This window comes from Octodon degus, unplaced genomic scaffold (genome assembly GCF_000260255.1).
Source record: "Octodon degus isolate 3935 unplaced genomic scaffold, OctDeg1.0 scaffold00326, whole genome shotgun sequence".
Lineage (NCBI taxonomy): Eukaryota > Metazoa > Chordata > Mammalia > Rodentia > Octodontidae > Octodon > Octodon degus.
Genome location: NW_004524902.1, coordinates 1,427,866 through 1,444,082, shown reverse-complemented (window position 1 = coordinate 1,444,082; position 16,217 = coordinate 1,427,866). Strand labels below are relative to the sequence as shown.

The 16,217-nt window shown below is 37.1% G+C and overlaps 2 protein-coding genes across 2 annotated transcripts in view; one reads left to right on the top strand and one right to left on the bottom strand.

Annotated features, from left to right (window-relative positions):
* Positions 1 to 16,217, top strand: part of Znf804b (zinc finger protein 804B) — a 660,912-nt gene that overhangs the window by 27,558 nt on the left and 617,137 nt on the right. The window lies entirely within an intron of this gene.
* Tex47 (testis expressed 47) overlaps positions 8,458 to 16,217 on the bottom strand; it is a 9,864-nt gene continuing 2,104 nt past the window's right edge. The window contains exon 2 of the mRNA XM_012513125.2: positions 8,458 to 9,229. Within this exon, the coding sequence (XP_012368579.2) occupies positions 8,458 to 9,229 (772 nt within the window). The remainder of the gene's footprint in view (positions 9,230 to 16,217) is intronic.

Genomic DNA, 16,217 nt, shown 5'->3' with positions numbered 1-16,217 from the left:
AGGTAATTATATACATACACACACACACACACACATATATATATATATATCCAGTCAATTACATAAGAACACTTTACTGTACATTGAAATTGCACAATGATTTGATGTGAGTAAAGTTAATCTGTGGAAAAACTTCTTACAAAAACTTCTTACAAAACTTCTTACAAAAACATAGGAAATCTGTACCTGTACACAATACCTCTTGATTCTCCTTTTTCCATTCCCCTCCCTTAATTTACAAAAGCTTTTTTTCCATTTTAGCATTGTTTCCTCATTTTTTCCCCTCCCCTCCGTAGTTCTCCTATTTGAACCATTTCTTCCTATTTCACAATATGTATTATACATTTAAGTCTTTATTTATGGTTTCAGTTTCTCATCACAGATCATATGATATTCATACCTGTATGTCCAATTTATTTCACTTAAAAGAAAGGTCTCAAGGTCCATCCATTTGCCTAGAACTATCTTCAGTTTATCTCTTATGACTAAATAACATCCCACTTTATACATTTACTGGTTGATGAGCATTTGGACTGTTTCCAAACTTAAGATATTAAGAACCGTACTGCTATAAACATAGGTGTGTATGTATTATTGTTGTATGCTGCTTTTAATTCTTTTGGGAAGATACCAAGGGAAACAGCAGGGTCAATTGGCATCTCTAGACCTAATCTTTTGAAGAATCCCCACACTGATTTCCACAGTGATTGTACCAGTCTGCACTCCCACCAACAGTGGAAAAGAGTTCCTTTTTTTTTTTTGTGGTGGAACCGGGGATTGAACTCAGACCCTTGTGCTTGCTGGGGAAGCACTTATTCCACTGAGCCATCTCCCTGGCCCCAAAAGAATTCCTTTTACCCACAGCCTCTCCAGCATTTTTTATTGGTTGATTTATTTTTTTCCCTTAAAAAATCCTTTATTCATTCATTCATTCATTCATTCATTCATTCATTCATTCATTCATTTGGTACAGGATCTTGCTATACAGCTTAGTCGCATACTGATCCTCCTGTTTCAGCCTCCCCAGCACTGAGATTCCAAGTGTGAGCCACCAAGGCCGGTTTCCAAGGCCAGCACAGTGCTCCTGGGGTTCCTGGGCTGGCACCGCATGCTATACCAGGGATCTAACATGGGTCCTTGTGCTTGCCAGGCAGGTGCTTAGACCACAGAGCTATCTCCTCCACCCCAACATTTACCATTTTAAAATGCTTTGTGAACAATGGCAAAAGCCCAGTCAATTACATAGGAACACTTTACTATATACTGAGATTGCACAATACTTTTGACATAAGTAAAGTTTATCTGTGGAAAAACTTCTTACAAAAACTTATATTGAATTGATGTCTCTATATATTAATATTAACATATGCATACATATATACATACACTGCATACATATATACATAAATATATTATACATATATACAAGTTCTTATATATTTTTCTGATGAAGCATTGAACATACAATACATACAATACAAAAATTATGATGGCGATGTTTGCATTTTGGTAGATAGATAAATGTAAAAAGGATCACAACCTTAGGATAGAAAAACTTCTTGAATGTGATGGAGGGCCATGTACAATGAGGCTTTCTTGAGCTAAAATTTGATTCATAAGCAGAATTTTCTTAAGATCTGGAGGTAAAGTTTGATTGATGAGCATAGTTTTTCTAAGAGAGGAAGGATGTTAACAGCCTAGAAGCAAGGATAGAAAAAATACAGAGAACTGAGGAAAGGGAAAATAAAAGCCACGCAGTCATAGGTGAGTTGTTAAGTAAAGACGCAGCAGAGAGCTGAAGCTTTGCAAATCAAGAGAAAATTTTGCTTTTAGCTAAGGATACTGGCACACAACCATAATCCTGGCTGAGGATTATGGAGACTGAGGCAGGAGGATCCTTGCAAATTCAAGACTAGCCTGGCTACAAAGTGAGCCTAAGGTCAGCACGAACTGCATAGTGTGACCCTGTCTCAAAAAGACAAATTAAAAAAAAAAATTCTTTTTATTCAGGGATAAAATGGAAGTCATTGAATTTTGATCAGAGTAGTAACGTATCATACAGATCTTTCTCTATGACAGAGTTTTTTCTGCATTATTTCATACAGTACTTATATCCAGTCTTAAAGTGTAGCTCCTGTTATTACGCTCATTTTTTTTTCTTAGGTGAGGAAACCAAGCTATGGAAAGGTAAATGAACAAACTTCAGAAACTGGTTTCAGTTTTTCAATTTGGCCCCACAGGTTACTCTCTTAAGTCTTTTCTAGATTGCCTTTTTCTTCAACAGAAGTGTATCTGGACTGGGAAGAGAGTGAGAAGAGGAGTTTGGCCTGCGGTGAGACCCCTCCAAGAAGGGCACGGAAACAAGGCCTGCCACTGAAATACTGTGGGAAACAACTGGTGCTTTGCTTGAGTGACCATGACCTAAAGAGAGCACAGATGCACTGAACCGGCCTGGGAGACTTCCATACAAAAACTAAAGCCCAGAGATGTGCTGTAGCAATGACCAAGACAATGAAATCCATATCCCTAATCCATGACTATGCAACCCTGTATCTTACATCCCTCGTCACTCCCTTCAATTATATTGTCTTCTTCAAGTTGAGCTCCCCAGCCACTCCGGTCCTCTTTCTGTCTTTCAAAAATATCAAGTTCATTCTTTCTATCTTTTCTAGAAAGTTCTGACTTTTTCCACCATATCTTTGCCAAGCATGATGCTTCCTCTCCATCAGATCTCAGTTTGGAGATAACCTACTTTCACTGAGAAGCCTACTGTGACCTCCAGCATACCCTGGACCCATCAGTCACCATCAACTCTGATTTGTTTTTCCCCCATGGCACATAAAACTATTATCTGAAACAATTGCCTCTGTTTGCTTATTGAAGTTTCTTCTTCCAGAAAACATGCTTCTTGGAAACATGGGCTTTGTCTTTTTTAGTGTCCAAAGCCTAAACAGTGATGAAAGCAAAATAGTTGTGAAATACATAAATATTTGTTAATTGAATATGTGAAGACATAATCATTTGCTTTAAGTCGTTGGCGCTTAGGTGCGAACTGAGATCATGACACTGCCTAGATTACAGAGAACAAATAAGGAAGAACAGCTTGACAACATTGTTGTCTCCTTCCAATCCTTATTTGGGATAGAAGCTGATCTTTTGAATTGAACCAAGTCTTTATATAGTCCCATTACTTAAAAATGGACTTGTCGGTTTTCAACTTCATTACTATTTGTCAAATCAAATATATTTTGTCTAAATTATATGGAAAGGGTTTTTCAAGTTTATGTTTTTTTAGGAACATACCAGCAATAATGATTCTCATGAATAGGGGGTCGACCCAGTCTTAAGAGTTAACAGTAAAACAAATAATCAAATAATAAGTATTGAATGAATTTTTCAAAATATTTCAAAATCCAGAGAAGTGAGATAAAGATTCCTTCTTTATACAGCAATTTAATATTAGGATAGCTAATATACATTTTTTTCTTGGATTTAGAAAGAGTACTTACAGGACAAAATATCTGACCCCCACAGATAAAAGCAGTGGATACTTGTTTTGCCTCATGGTCTTAGAGAGTTCAGTCCAGCATCAGTTGGCTCCAAAGCTGGAAGGACCTGGTGGAGGGGTCTGGCAGAAGAACATTTTGTGGTGACTAGGAAGCAGAAAAAAAGAGAGGAGCTGACTGGTCATGCTTCAGGGGCCTGCTTCTCCTCACCAGGCTCTACTTCTCAGTGGTTTTATCTACTAATGGGGATGGCATATTCATGGTCTGATCATCTGTCAAAAGCCCCTCCTCTGAACACATGAGGCTTTGGGTAGACAGTCTACATTGACACCGTGCTAAAAGGTTGTAATATTTATAATTATAAGTCATAGTTCTTTTTATAAATATAGTTACTGTTTGTGAATTCCTTTCACTTTGCAATTTTGCATTTTTTCATGTCAATATAGCCTACTTGTTGTGACATGTAAACCTATGTTATAAATTGTTAATTTTTGAACAAGTGCTGGAAAATGCTTTGGGTTTTATTTTTGTTGCATTAAAATTTTGTTGGATTTCTTATTCATAAACATATACTTTTAAATATTTTCTCAGAAATGTAGCCTAAATTCTGTCTGCTCCGTTCAAGGCAATTTGATCATACTCTCTTCAAAAAGATTTTAAATGAATTTAATACCTATTCTGTTTATCAAGATATCAAAGATCACATTGTGTTTAGAAGGTTTAAGGGTATTTCTTAACAATTTATTATACAAAATATAATAATTTTTCTTGTTACTTTTTTTTTTTAAAGAGTGGGGCTGAGCAGATAGCTCCGTGGGTTGAGCGCCTGCCTGACAAGTGCAAGGACCTGGGTTCGATCCTCAGTACCGCAGGCCATGCCCATCCCACACCAAGTCAGCCATGAAACTGAGCGTGGTGGTACACCCTTGTAGTCCTAGGGCTGCGGAGGCTGAGACAGGAGTATCACTAGGAGTCTGCACTGTGTAGTGAGACCCTGTACCAAATAAATAAAAGATTCTTAAAAATAATAAAAAAGTAAAACGAATACTTAGAATTTTAAAATTCTACAGTCATAAGAAAGATGAATTTCGAACTACTCTTTCAAAGAATATGTTACTTATAGAGCGATCAAGAGTTGTGCAATAAATACAGTGAGTTTAAGTGAGACTTGTTATCGACATATACTTTTGGCAAAACACCTTAATACCTTTTGGTCCCAGATTTTTCACCTACAGACAAAGGAGATAAAGTAGTTATATGAATAGTATTTGGGAAGATTCTATATTTTCTTAAAATCTGTGCATGTGCATTATATTGATCCTAACAGTAGGTAATCTGGAAATTTAATTAATTGACCACAAGGGGGAGAACTGTAATTCTACATTAAATCATTTACTACAGCATGAAGTAATGTGAAGTTGTTTTGCTATGTGAAGTGATCAGCTATCTCATTTCTACTCTCTTGGGGAGTATAAGGATATTGTACTGCTTGAGGTAGGTTTAAATGAACTGAAATGTGGTTCTATGTGACTAAAGTTGTAATAAATTTACTGAATGTCAAAATCTATTTGGGCTAAACAATAATGCTTATGAAAAGCACAGATGTTTCTTACATTAAAGTGAATATAACGACATTTTAGAATTCAGCCTGGGAGAGTTTTTCCTTTCAAATATTATTTCAACTCTTCAAGAAATCTATAACCTTGCTGAAAGTCTTTGCTCACCTCTGAAATGAGCCTTAGGACAGCCTACTGCCCAGTATACACAGACAAAGAGAAGGCCCCGAGTGGGTCTGCTTGCATCATCTTAACGTTTGTGTGAATGAATTTATATATGTTATATGTTCAGTATCATATGGCTTTAAAGGTATGTTTAGAGTGTTGAGCATTTGTTGTTCTTTTTGCATTAACTTCTGTTCTTAGGCTTTATTTGAGGTTTTATTTTAAGGAAACTAACTTATATTGTGCTGAAAATTCCCCGATGAGTCGTTCTAAAGTTTAATGATTCATATCTTGTACTTCATCATACTAAATTATACTTGTAGATATGAATGAATATAGAGTGCTGAATAGTATCAAATATACCCCAAACATATACAGCTAAATGAGTGTCCTTTAAACATTGTCTCAGTAAACCACATCAGTGTCTCACTAATAAACCTGCTGCTCAAAACAATTTGTGCTTCTCTTTAGGGCAGTGACTTACTTCTTAGTGTATTCAGCGACCATAGTTCTTTCTTTGAGAATGAATATAATATTTAAAAACAAGTATCTATACAAATGAAGATTGGATATTAATATTAATTGAGTTGGAGTATATATGATATGGTGATCAAAAATTAAAGTATTTAAGATCTAAGTTAAAGGATTTAAAGTTATAAGCTCTCTTCATGCAGCTACCATAAATAAATAATAAAATTACTTTCATAGTAATGTCATCACTGGGATAAATATAAATCCTTCTAAAGTGACTAAGGCAACTTTCCTTTGAATAAATTCATACAAGTATGCTTGCTAAAAAGAGTAAATGATGAAATTACTTATTCATAGTCACCTTGTTTATGTTCTAGTTATTTTCATAGTTAAAGCTTCATGAATTCTTTACATTAAAATTAGTGTGCAAATTAAATCAGTAATCATTTAGATTTTTTCATAAAAATGTCCTCCAAAAGAAATTCTGATGATTAATAATTTTCTTTGGCCTTACAAATTCATTTGCTATATCAGTATTTCTTTTCTTTTCTTTCTTTCTTTCTTTTTTTTTTTTGGTGGAACCGGGCATTGAACTCAGGCCTTTGTGCTTGCCAGGGAAGCACTTATTCTACTGAGCCATCTCCCCAGCCCCACTATCAGTATTTCTAATACCTGAAATTATTACAGACCAGATATCCTCGCTGGGCAACGTGGTAGACACACATCTTGCTGCTATTTGTGTATTAAGGGGCAAGCATAGTAATTGGCCCACTATAATTATTATTAATAAATAATTATTAATAGCTGTGCACTAGAAGACCCTCCCGTCCTCCAAACCAGTGTACTTGAGTTAGTTGTCCTGGTTGCAGCAGTTCTGGTTAGAGTTCCTGTTACTTTTGTTTCTTAGAAGCGACTGATCACTGTGATACGTAGCTGGTCCCTGTGATGCATTTGTAAGAAGTGATCCAGAGGACAAGCCCTTCTGCCTCTGCTTCCTGCTTGCTTATCCCACAGGAGCCCTTGACCACTGGAGATCAAGGCCTGATATTTTGGGAATGATCTTGATCAGTCTCCATTGATGTAAATAAATCTGCCTCCAAATCCTGGGTGTCGTTCTGGTGGTTTTGCTTGCCACGGCATCTGCCCACTGAGTATTAGGTACATGAATGAGTGGAGTGAATAATAAGTGATAAAAATAGTTTATGTACATGTATACCGTTTCAGCCATCTGCTTAATCACCCACCCAAAACATAATGATTTACACCAAGATGCTACTTATGTTGTTCAGAGACCTGGAATTCCAGCAGGATTCAGTGGGAAGAGCTCATCTGTATCCCACACAGTGCCAGCAGGACTGATTTGAAATCTAGAGTTAGCGGAAGTCTAGAGTCCAGAATCTCCTGGAGTGCTTCATACTGGCACTTGGTTGGGACCTGGAATATCACCTGGAAACTTCTTAGATTGTTCAAAGGACGCAGAGTCACATTGATAGCAGTTTTATGACTCAACCTTGGAGGTCATGGAGAATCATTCCTCCTGTGCTCTGCTGTTGGAGGCAGATTTTAAGGGAAGGAATTTAGAATGAAACAGGAGTAACATGAAAGGCATATTGCAAGAAGAGCATGTGGGAATGTAATATATTGGAGTGACCCATTATAGAAAAAAAAAACAACGTGCCATGATTTTCAATACATTAATAGATTTTTTATTCATAAACTTTTATTCATTAGGTAACTTTAGAAAATGGCTTCTAAATGAAATTCATCCAGCTAAAGAGATTTTTTCTGATCCAGTAAATATGTATTTTCTGAAAAACTTACTTTAAAAGAAGGGAATTGTGAAAGTATTTATCTTGCATGGAATCCTTCAGAAACAAGCTTGTAAAGTAGGCAGGAAATCTGTCTTCCAAATACCCCACCATATCCGTAGTGTCTGAGATATATTTATTATGTAGGAAAGTGCTCAATGAATAATGTTGCTTAAAAGATTATGATTCTGTCTGATAATGTATAATATTTTCTAGTCACTTCAGAAGTGAGTGTTGGACCAGGGACATAGTTCAGCAGCATAAGTTCTGGCAAGAACAAGTTCCTGAGTTTAATCCTGAGTACCACACACACAAAATAAATTAATAAAAAAGCTAATGTGTTCTTTAATTTTACATTGGCCCCAATATTGTTGAATATATGGGCCCGAATATATGAGCTTTGGAACTATTTTCTAAGGTTTTGTTTTCTGAATGTTAGAATTGTACAGCATTCCCTCTGTGTTTTGGGACCCCTTCTACTTACCCCTTCATACTAATTCATTAAGTTGTATTACATCACATGTCATGTCATAATTAGTTTTCTACATACTAGGTTACCAACAACTCAAATGCTGAATTGCACCTACAAAAGTTTCATACCAGGATATAGTACTTTTACTGCATGGTAGAGGCTGCTTATGAGCTGTCAAAAATGTATGAAAATCTAAATTATATTTGTCCTTTGTCTTCTGTATTTTCTTTTAAAAATTAACTTATTCTATGAAAAAAGATGAAACTTACTATGATTTTATTAAACTCAACCCCCTTAAAATAATGTGTTGTGTTCAATATCAGAGCAAATAGATACATATTCTATAGAGATAAACATATTACCTTTGGATAAATTGTGGTGTTCTTTTATTAAAAGAAGAAAAGGAAGAATATCAGAAACAGTTTTATTTATTCAGCATGCATTCCTTAAGACATCAAACTCCATTATCTTTCTCAGTCCTAGAATTTAGAAGGAACAGGCCACACCACCTCAGAATCCAGGATGATGTCTATGGGCTTATTATACATGCTTAGGAAAGTGGCTGGGTCTGGGAGTTCCTCAGAGTTACATAAGTACTTTATGATTTGTTCTGGGAGGAGCAGGCTAGGTGCAGCATTCTGCAAGTTATCATCTAGTCCTTTGGTTTTCACTTTAGGGGTCTTGAAAAGATGCAGTGCCAGTTTATGAGTGCGGGTGAGAAAATCTGTGACGATCTCCTTCAGGGACTGGGATTGGGTCACATCATCGAGATACATAATTGGTGCTCTTACTACTGAAGTGTGCCACTGCATGAAGACCCGTGTCGGGATGTTATGAGAAATGACGACAATTTTCAGTTTTTGAATCCAAAATTCTTTTTCTTTCTTTTCCTGGCTAAGAAAATCTAAGAGAATTTGCTGGAGAGTACTGCTGGAGGATTCAAGAATGTGTAGCATGGAAGTGGGATAAATGAGCAATAGCCCAGTCACTGCTTCTCCTGGGTTATGTTTTAGAATTGACTGAAATGTTTGCTCATAGTGCTCGGCAATTTCTTTTTGGTCCATGTTTGGATGTGTGTTGGCCACTAGAAACATCCTATGCAGGAGGCATTTCTTTAGCTGTAGTCTTTGGTTTTCTTCCAGAAGGTGCAAGTAATTGCCACGGGGCACTTGTGGTATTAGAGGAGCTTCTGGTGCAGCTGGCTTTTTGCTGTTCTTCTGGTTATGGGCCATGAAAGGCAGGCCAAGTTGTCTTTATGCTTGTAGATGATTCCAACTTTTAGTATGTCACAATAATTACGTTATTAGGGTAGCTCCTTGTGATAAAGTCTTTTTCTGACAAAAAAGAGTATATAACAGAAATAGACACTGAACAGAGAGAATTGCTTTCCAGTATTATCAGTAAGTGATGACACTGAATTGAATGCTAAAATAAGACCAACTAAAGAGATAGTTTTTAGGTTTACAGTGGAACTAATAACATATCCTAGGAAAAATCCTTCAGATGATGAATACAGATTGTCTTTATTCGTGAAATTTTTTAAAAAGGTACTTTATGACAATTATTCCTTTATAGATTGAATTGTTCTATGTAGTTAAAAATATCTAAGCTTATTTAACATTCTGTACACTAAAAGTTGGTAGTGTTACTCTAACAGTAATAGCAAACTCTTTGAAAAGCTTTTGTATTCTTTGTACTTTTCTCCTATCAAATCTGTTTTTGCTTTTCAAGATTTAAGTAAATATTATGCTATTGTACCTTGATCTTCTTAAAAATATCCCCCATCCCCTAGTCAAGATAACATTTCTCTCTCTCTCTCTCTCTCTCTCTCTCTCTCTCTCTCTCTCTCTCTCTCTCTCTTTCTCTCTCTCTTTTACATCTTGTGCTCTGTATACCTGGGGTCCTGCTTCCTGGTCCTCCAGGAGGCCTTTAGCTGCCAGTGCTCTGGCAGGGTAGCCCTGGGTTCTGACTTCCATAGGGCATAATGCGTCGGAATGCCCACGGTGTTAAAGGGAAGAAGTGGATTTATGACTCCTGTTTCTTAACTGAAGGAGGGTATCTGATCAAACATCTCAACCCAGCGTTGAACTGAAGCCTTATTTTCCAGAGTGGCTTTTTGTTAGGTACAATTGTAAGTTAGACAGGTGATGGACTTGGGCATTTTTTTTTAACTTTGGTAAATAAGTGTGGTGGTTAAGCTCATCTGACACATGTATGCACTAATTACTACAAGAACATGTGTCTGCATCTGTGTAATACTGAATCTAAGGAAAGTTTACAGTAGAATTTGAAATACTTCATTTAATGTGAATGTAAGTTAATTTTAGAAAAAAAAACAATATAACATTATATTCACATAAGAACTAAATAATTAACTTAAAGAAATATTAAAACCTCTTATTTAATCAAAAGAGTAAAATTTAGAGTGCTGTTTTATAAAGCTTGTTATTGAAACTAACATTATTTTAATAATATACAATGACAAATTATCCTAGAGAGCAGAGACAGAGGGGTGATTTACCAACTCTTTAATTTTATGATATTTAAAAATCAACTTTGTTTCCTCACTGTCATTCACTTTAATGTTTTCTGAAACAACAAAGTCTTTCACTAGGGGTGAACTCAATCTCTGCCTAGCCTGGGACTTACCCTCGCCCTCATTCTTGTGGCTTTGTGGAATGTAGTGACATGGACGACAGTCTTCATTCCTCATGATGTTTTCTTCTACCCTGGATCCTAGATTCTGTTCCCTGAGTTTCTTTCCAAATCTATACTTGTGGTCCAGCTCAGTTTCTTTTCATCACTAGCTCAGGGCAATCCCGAGTGCCCATGTAGAGCTGTGTCTCCACTTGTCCTTTTGCTCAACACCCTCTGTAATTCCCTCTGTGAGGACAGACGGTGGTCCTTCTTGCTGATCTTACTTTCAGTAAGCATGGTTGGCACTGTTGATTGACCTTAGACCTCTCCAGCTGAGATCTGCTATAAATTGGGAATCCTCACCCTAAAGGTTAAGGAAGATATAATTAGTTGCTTGGAGTTGACGCAGAAAAAAACCAGCCTATTGCTGTATTTTCTCTTTGCAGAAGAGTCCTAAAATGATACCTGAAGTCACTAATTTATAATATTTTCTTAAATGTATCTTTATACTATTTTTTTTGCAGTATCAGGGATTGAACTCAGGACACTGTGCTTGCCAGGCAAGTACATATTCTACTGAGCTATCTCCCCAGCCCCTATGAAGTTTTAATTGTGAATACTTTTTTTATTTTGGTAGTGAGAATTGAACTCAGAACTTTGTACTTTCCAGGCAAGTGCTGTGCCACTGAGCTACATCCCCAGCCTATGAATATTTTTTATACTCCTTATCACACATATTTTCTATACCAATATCCATAGTCATTTCATGTTTTCCCAAAATTGTCTGCCAGCTCCATTCTGTTACTTACTCTTTTTACTCCCTTTCAAATGCATTTGGAGTTTGGATTTTTGCTACCTCTTTCATAGCCCTCTATATTTGGATTCAGATTATAATAATTTTCCACCCACAGTATTTCTCTAAATTTCCCCATCCTAAAAATTCAGCTGTGAGTATGAACCTGTCAGGCTTCCTGATGCATCTGTTGAAGAAGACATTGATTTTCCCAAGTCCTTATTGCTGCCTTCCTCCATAGAACACCAAAAAGGGGACTGTCAGTGTTTTCCTCCATCAGGTCCATTGTGATTTGTGGCATCAATTTTCAATCCCAGTGGTGGATTAGACCAGAGAGAATACAGAGAAACACAATGGAATTGTTTATTAACACTGATCTTGACCAAAGCCAGGAGTATTTTTAGGGTGGTTAAGGAGCGCTTTATGTATGCATAACCCCAAATTAACCTTTTATAAGTAGTTGAAAATGTTCCTTTTCATGAGACAGCCTATATCACAGTTCCTTCCCATGTTCACCAAAGGTTTTCAAGAAAAGATTAGCTTTCTGATGTACTGTCCTGCCTTCATTTCTGTTGATTTTTTCTGTTTATGACTATATTCTCTAAGAGCCCAGGTGAGACTGGATAATATATAGTAGAATTCTGAACAAAATACTTAACTCATCTGTCAGATTCCAGCCATGTTCCTGGACATGTTACCCTCTCGGGGTAAGTAAAACTGTTTTATAGTTCTTTTTTTTCTCTGCCTCTTGTCAAGGTGGGACTGCCCTACACTGCTTCTTCTGAGTTACTTTTTAAAGATTACTGCTTCCACTGGTGTTACAACGTTGGATGGTGACTGGAGCAGAATATGCATGTGGCTCATACAAATAATGTATCTTACTTTCCCTGAGTACTTTGTATTCTGGTTTTGTTCTCTAGAACTGAATGCTTGTGAATAGTAATAACAAAATCCTCCCAGTGTCTTTTTATTTTTGTAAATCAGAAGAGTTCAAATTATTAAATATAAGCAATGGCAGAATCCTGATGTCTAACCCTAAGGTGTCTGAAGTAGTAGCTTTTAAAGTGAGGTCTCTGGTCTAGTTTGGGTCTGGAAAATCTCTTCAAGCACTTGAATGTAAAAGGATTCCTTCTTAGCCAAGGTGTTACTGGTATGTTGTATAAGTGATGGGGGCTGCTGAGAGCATCTGTTCTCTGGGATTGTGCTGATCAGGAGTGTAACTAGGACTCCCTGGTCCTCCCCTTCCTCTCTGCTTTCTGCCTACACTGCATTGTGCAGCTTGTCCTTCTATATATTTGCTGCCTTTCTATGTCCTAAAAGCATGTGGCGAGCCAGCAGTGAAGTGGAATTTCCAAAACTGTGAGCCCAAAATAAACCTTCCCTATTACAAAGCTGGTGATGCCAGGTGACTTGCTCACAGTGACAGAAATTTGTCTGGCACAGCCCATGAGTTTGTATTCTTGATAAATATTCTTCCAGTCTTTTTACTTATTTCATTTTAAGGAAGAAGAGGCTACTCCCAGTGACTTAATTCTTACCTGGTTATTAGGCTCCACCGACAGAGAGCTTTTTATTGGGCTTTTTTTGTTTGTTTTTCTTTTTCTTTCTTTCTTTTTTTTTTTTTTTTTGGCGGAACCAGGGATTGAACTCAGGCCCATGCTCTTGCCAGGGAAGCACTTATTCCACTGAGTCATCTCCCTGGCCCTCCGGAGAGCTTTTTAGCAAAGCCAGTTTCTGGTCTTCTGTAACTATCCTAGAATGGAACCTTAAACCATATATTTGTTAAGACTTTTTCAGATGATTGAAAGTGTAGCAAGGAGCAGACTTGCTGGCCCTGACCACTGAATGAGAAGAGGAACCAAGCAAGTTATAAGCAATTGATAGCTGACTGAAATGCTACTTTCTGTGAACAGTGGAGAAATCTCTAGAATTTTCTGAGTCCCTGGAAACATGACTGTGGTTTTAAGAAGTTGCCTGTGAAGAGCAGAGGAATTGGAGATGGGAAGTAACAGTGACATCTTGGTTGTCAAACCAAATTTGCGCCAAACTCATGTTTGGATGCTGGCAAGTTTAAGATCTGTACATATGTTTTCAATAAGAAATAATTAAAAATCAGATAATAATTGGCTCTGAGGCCCAAAAACTACACTTATCAATTCATTTTTCCAAGATTTTAACGCAAAGTCAACAGCCCTAGGTTATGGAAATACCCCCTAAAATATCTAAGCACAATAAATACAATCCATTAACTATCAAAAACTATTGTAGTAGATATAATTTAAGAAGTTTATACAGATACTTTACCTTGACTTAGAGGCTTTACCTGGCTCCTTGAGATCAGAGAGAAAATAAAGGGGGAGGAGGACTGGTTCTTTCTGGTAAGAAAGTCTCCTTCCATAAAGACTGCTGGAAGGACATTTTCTAGGGTCTTTTTTTCTTGGTCTTCTTTCACCTTTTGTCACTAAAAATTTGGGCAAGTGTGGCCCTTAGAAGTGCTTCCCATTTGTATCTGCAAGACACAGTGTTTGACTGACTGTCACCCATACAGGCTATTTCAAATCATATTTTTGTCTCAACAGTCGAGCAAACTTATAAACACCAAGCAAATTTTTTTCAAACTTTGATCTCTGAGTAGTTCAAGCCTGAAGCTCTTTGGCAACTGAGGTGTCACTGTACTAGACCCACCCAGAACCCTTTACGAATTATGAAGTTTGCAAGTCAGTCCTTTTATCCTCTACAGTGAAAGAGTAAATGGAATCCGCTGTTTTGGAAAGTAATTTGATAGTGTGAACAATGAGCTTAAAAATCTTTCTACTCTTTGATAAGTAATGCCACTCCTAGGTAACCTGTGATAAGAAATAAAATTACTGACAAACACTGCAAGGTGAAGATAGTGTATTAGCTGCATTCTTTTGTCAGGACAGAGTGCCTGATACCATAAGTTAATTGGGATAGAGATGTCAGTCCCAGGTCGGCTGGTTCTCTGGCAGAGATTTCATGGCAGAAGGGCATGGCAGGGGAGAGCTCTTCAATCATGGCATCTGGGAATCAGGAGGGCAAGAGCTATAGAGGAAGGGTCCATGGACACCAGATACATCGCCAGTGTCACAGCCCCAAGATCCACTTGTTCTAACTAGGCTACACTGATCAAGTGACAAACCCACTGATGCAGGCATTTCCTTTGTAATCCAGTCACAGCCCTGGCTTTTAATCCAGTTGAATTACAAGAGTAGGTGGCACAGATGCTTACTATATAAATCATAAGAGAACTTTAATAAGTAAGATCTATTACTTATAGAATATTCTAAGATTCCTCAATTTGTTTTTGAAGACTACTTTAAAACGATGGAAAAATACTTGTCTTCTGAGTCAATGATGCTTATATGTTGTAATCTGAACAAGCAATTTGAAGACAACAGTATGCAATATAACAACCACTGTTGAATTCCTATCACTTTTGTTTAGTGGAATTCTATATTGCTTCTAATTCTTTTACTATCTTTTATTCTCTTTAAAAAATTGAAAAATAGAAAAATATATGTAGCATGCAACCCCACTTTTTTTGAAGAGCACAGAAACTAGAATAGAAGGAAATCTAGCCAAATGTCAATAGTGGTTGAACTTAGGAGTGAGAGTCATTTTTCATTTTCCAAATTTTCTGTTTCAATTCTAAATATTTAGAAATAAATGTTAAAAACCAATGATCTCTCGCATTAGTTTTGTGAAAAGTGACCCATTGGTTGTTCCATTTATGATATGGAGTGGTCTAGCTTGAAAGACTTCTAACGAGTATAACATATACAGGGGATAGCTCATGGACCAAGGTGAATTAGGGGAACATCACTAAGGGGAGTTCAAGCCTACTGACTAGGAAGCAAGATGGGAAGTGCCAGTGATGGAAGATGGAGTAGTGGTCAAGACCCAGTCCATCCGGGTCTCAGTCCATGAAACTTTTCATGCTACTGAGAGAAAATTGGCCCAAGCTGAGGTACTTGCAAAGACAGAAGAAGATATGTGACCATCACTAGGTAGACAAATTTAATGATGTGAATGTGGGGAAAGGTATACAAACATTTAGAAAAGGCTTTGTGAGCTTAAATGTCAATCGCTAGGAAAGCTAAGACTTTAAAAATAGAGATAGAGAATACAGGAAAGTAGAGGATATAGGAGAAAGTCCAGATTTTGGGAGAAAAGTGGTTTGTATGAATTATACTGGAGTTGCTATGGAAACGTTCAGGTATAAATGCAATGGAAAATCTGTTGATGCAAATATGGTAGTTGTAGGTACCAAGGTAAGGACTGAAACCATGGGAACTGATACGATTGTGAGGTAGTGACGGGAGGAGGGTGGCGAGCAAGTGGAACACGTAATTTTAGAATGAACAAATAAAGGCAGTGACACAGACAACAAAAGAACAGAAGTACAGAAGGGTCATGAAAATCAATATAGAAAAGAGGTTTTGAAGTGGGTGGTTATGGTAAATTCTAAAGGAGTCAATAAGCTTAATGGCTGAATTGACCTTGGCAATTTAAAGTTTTTTGGGCAACTTAAGAAAAATAGTCCACTAAAATAGTTAGGGAATCCTGGCTGCAGTTTTTAAGTGAGTCAGTGGAATAAATGATCAGAGAGGAGACCAATGCTTCAAACTGTTAACAGTACAAAGAATGAAAGCACTCTGATAGCAAATTGCAGAGGAGGAAGATTGTAGGGTGATCATGCTACAGTGAGACTAGGTTTTTCTTCATGAAAAGCTAACCTGCTGTGTGTGTGTGTGTGTGTGTGTGTGTGTGTGTGTGTGTGTGTGTGTG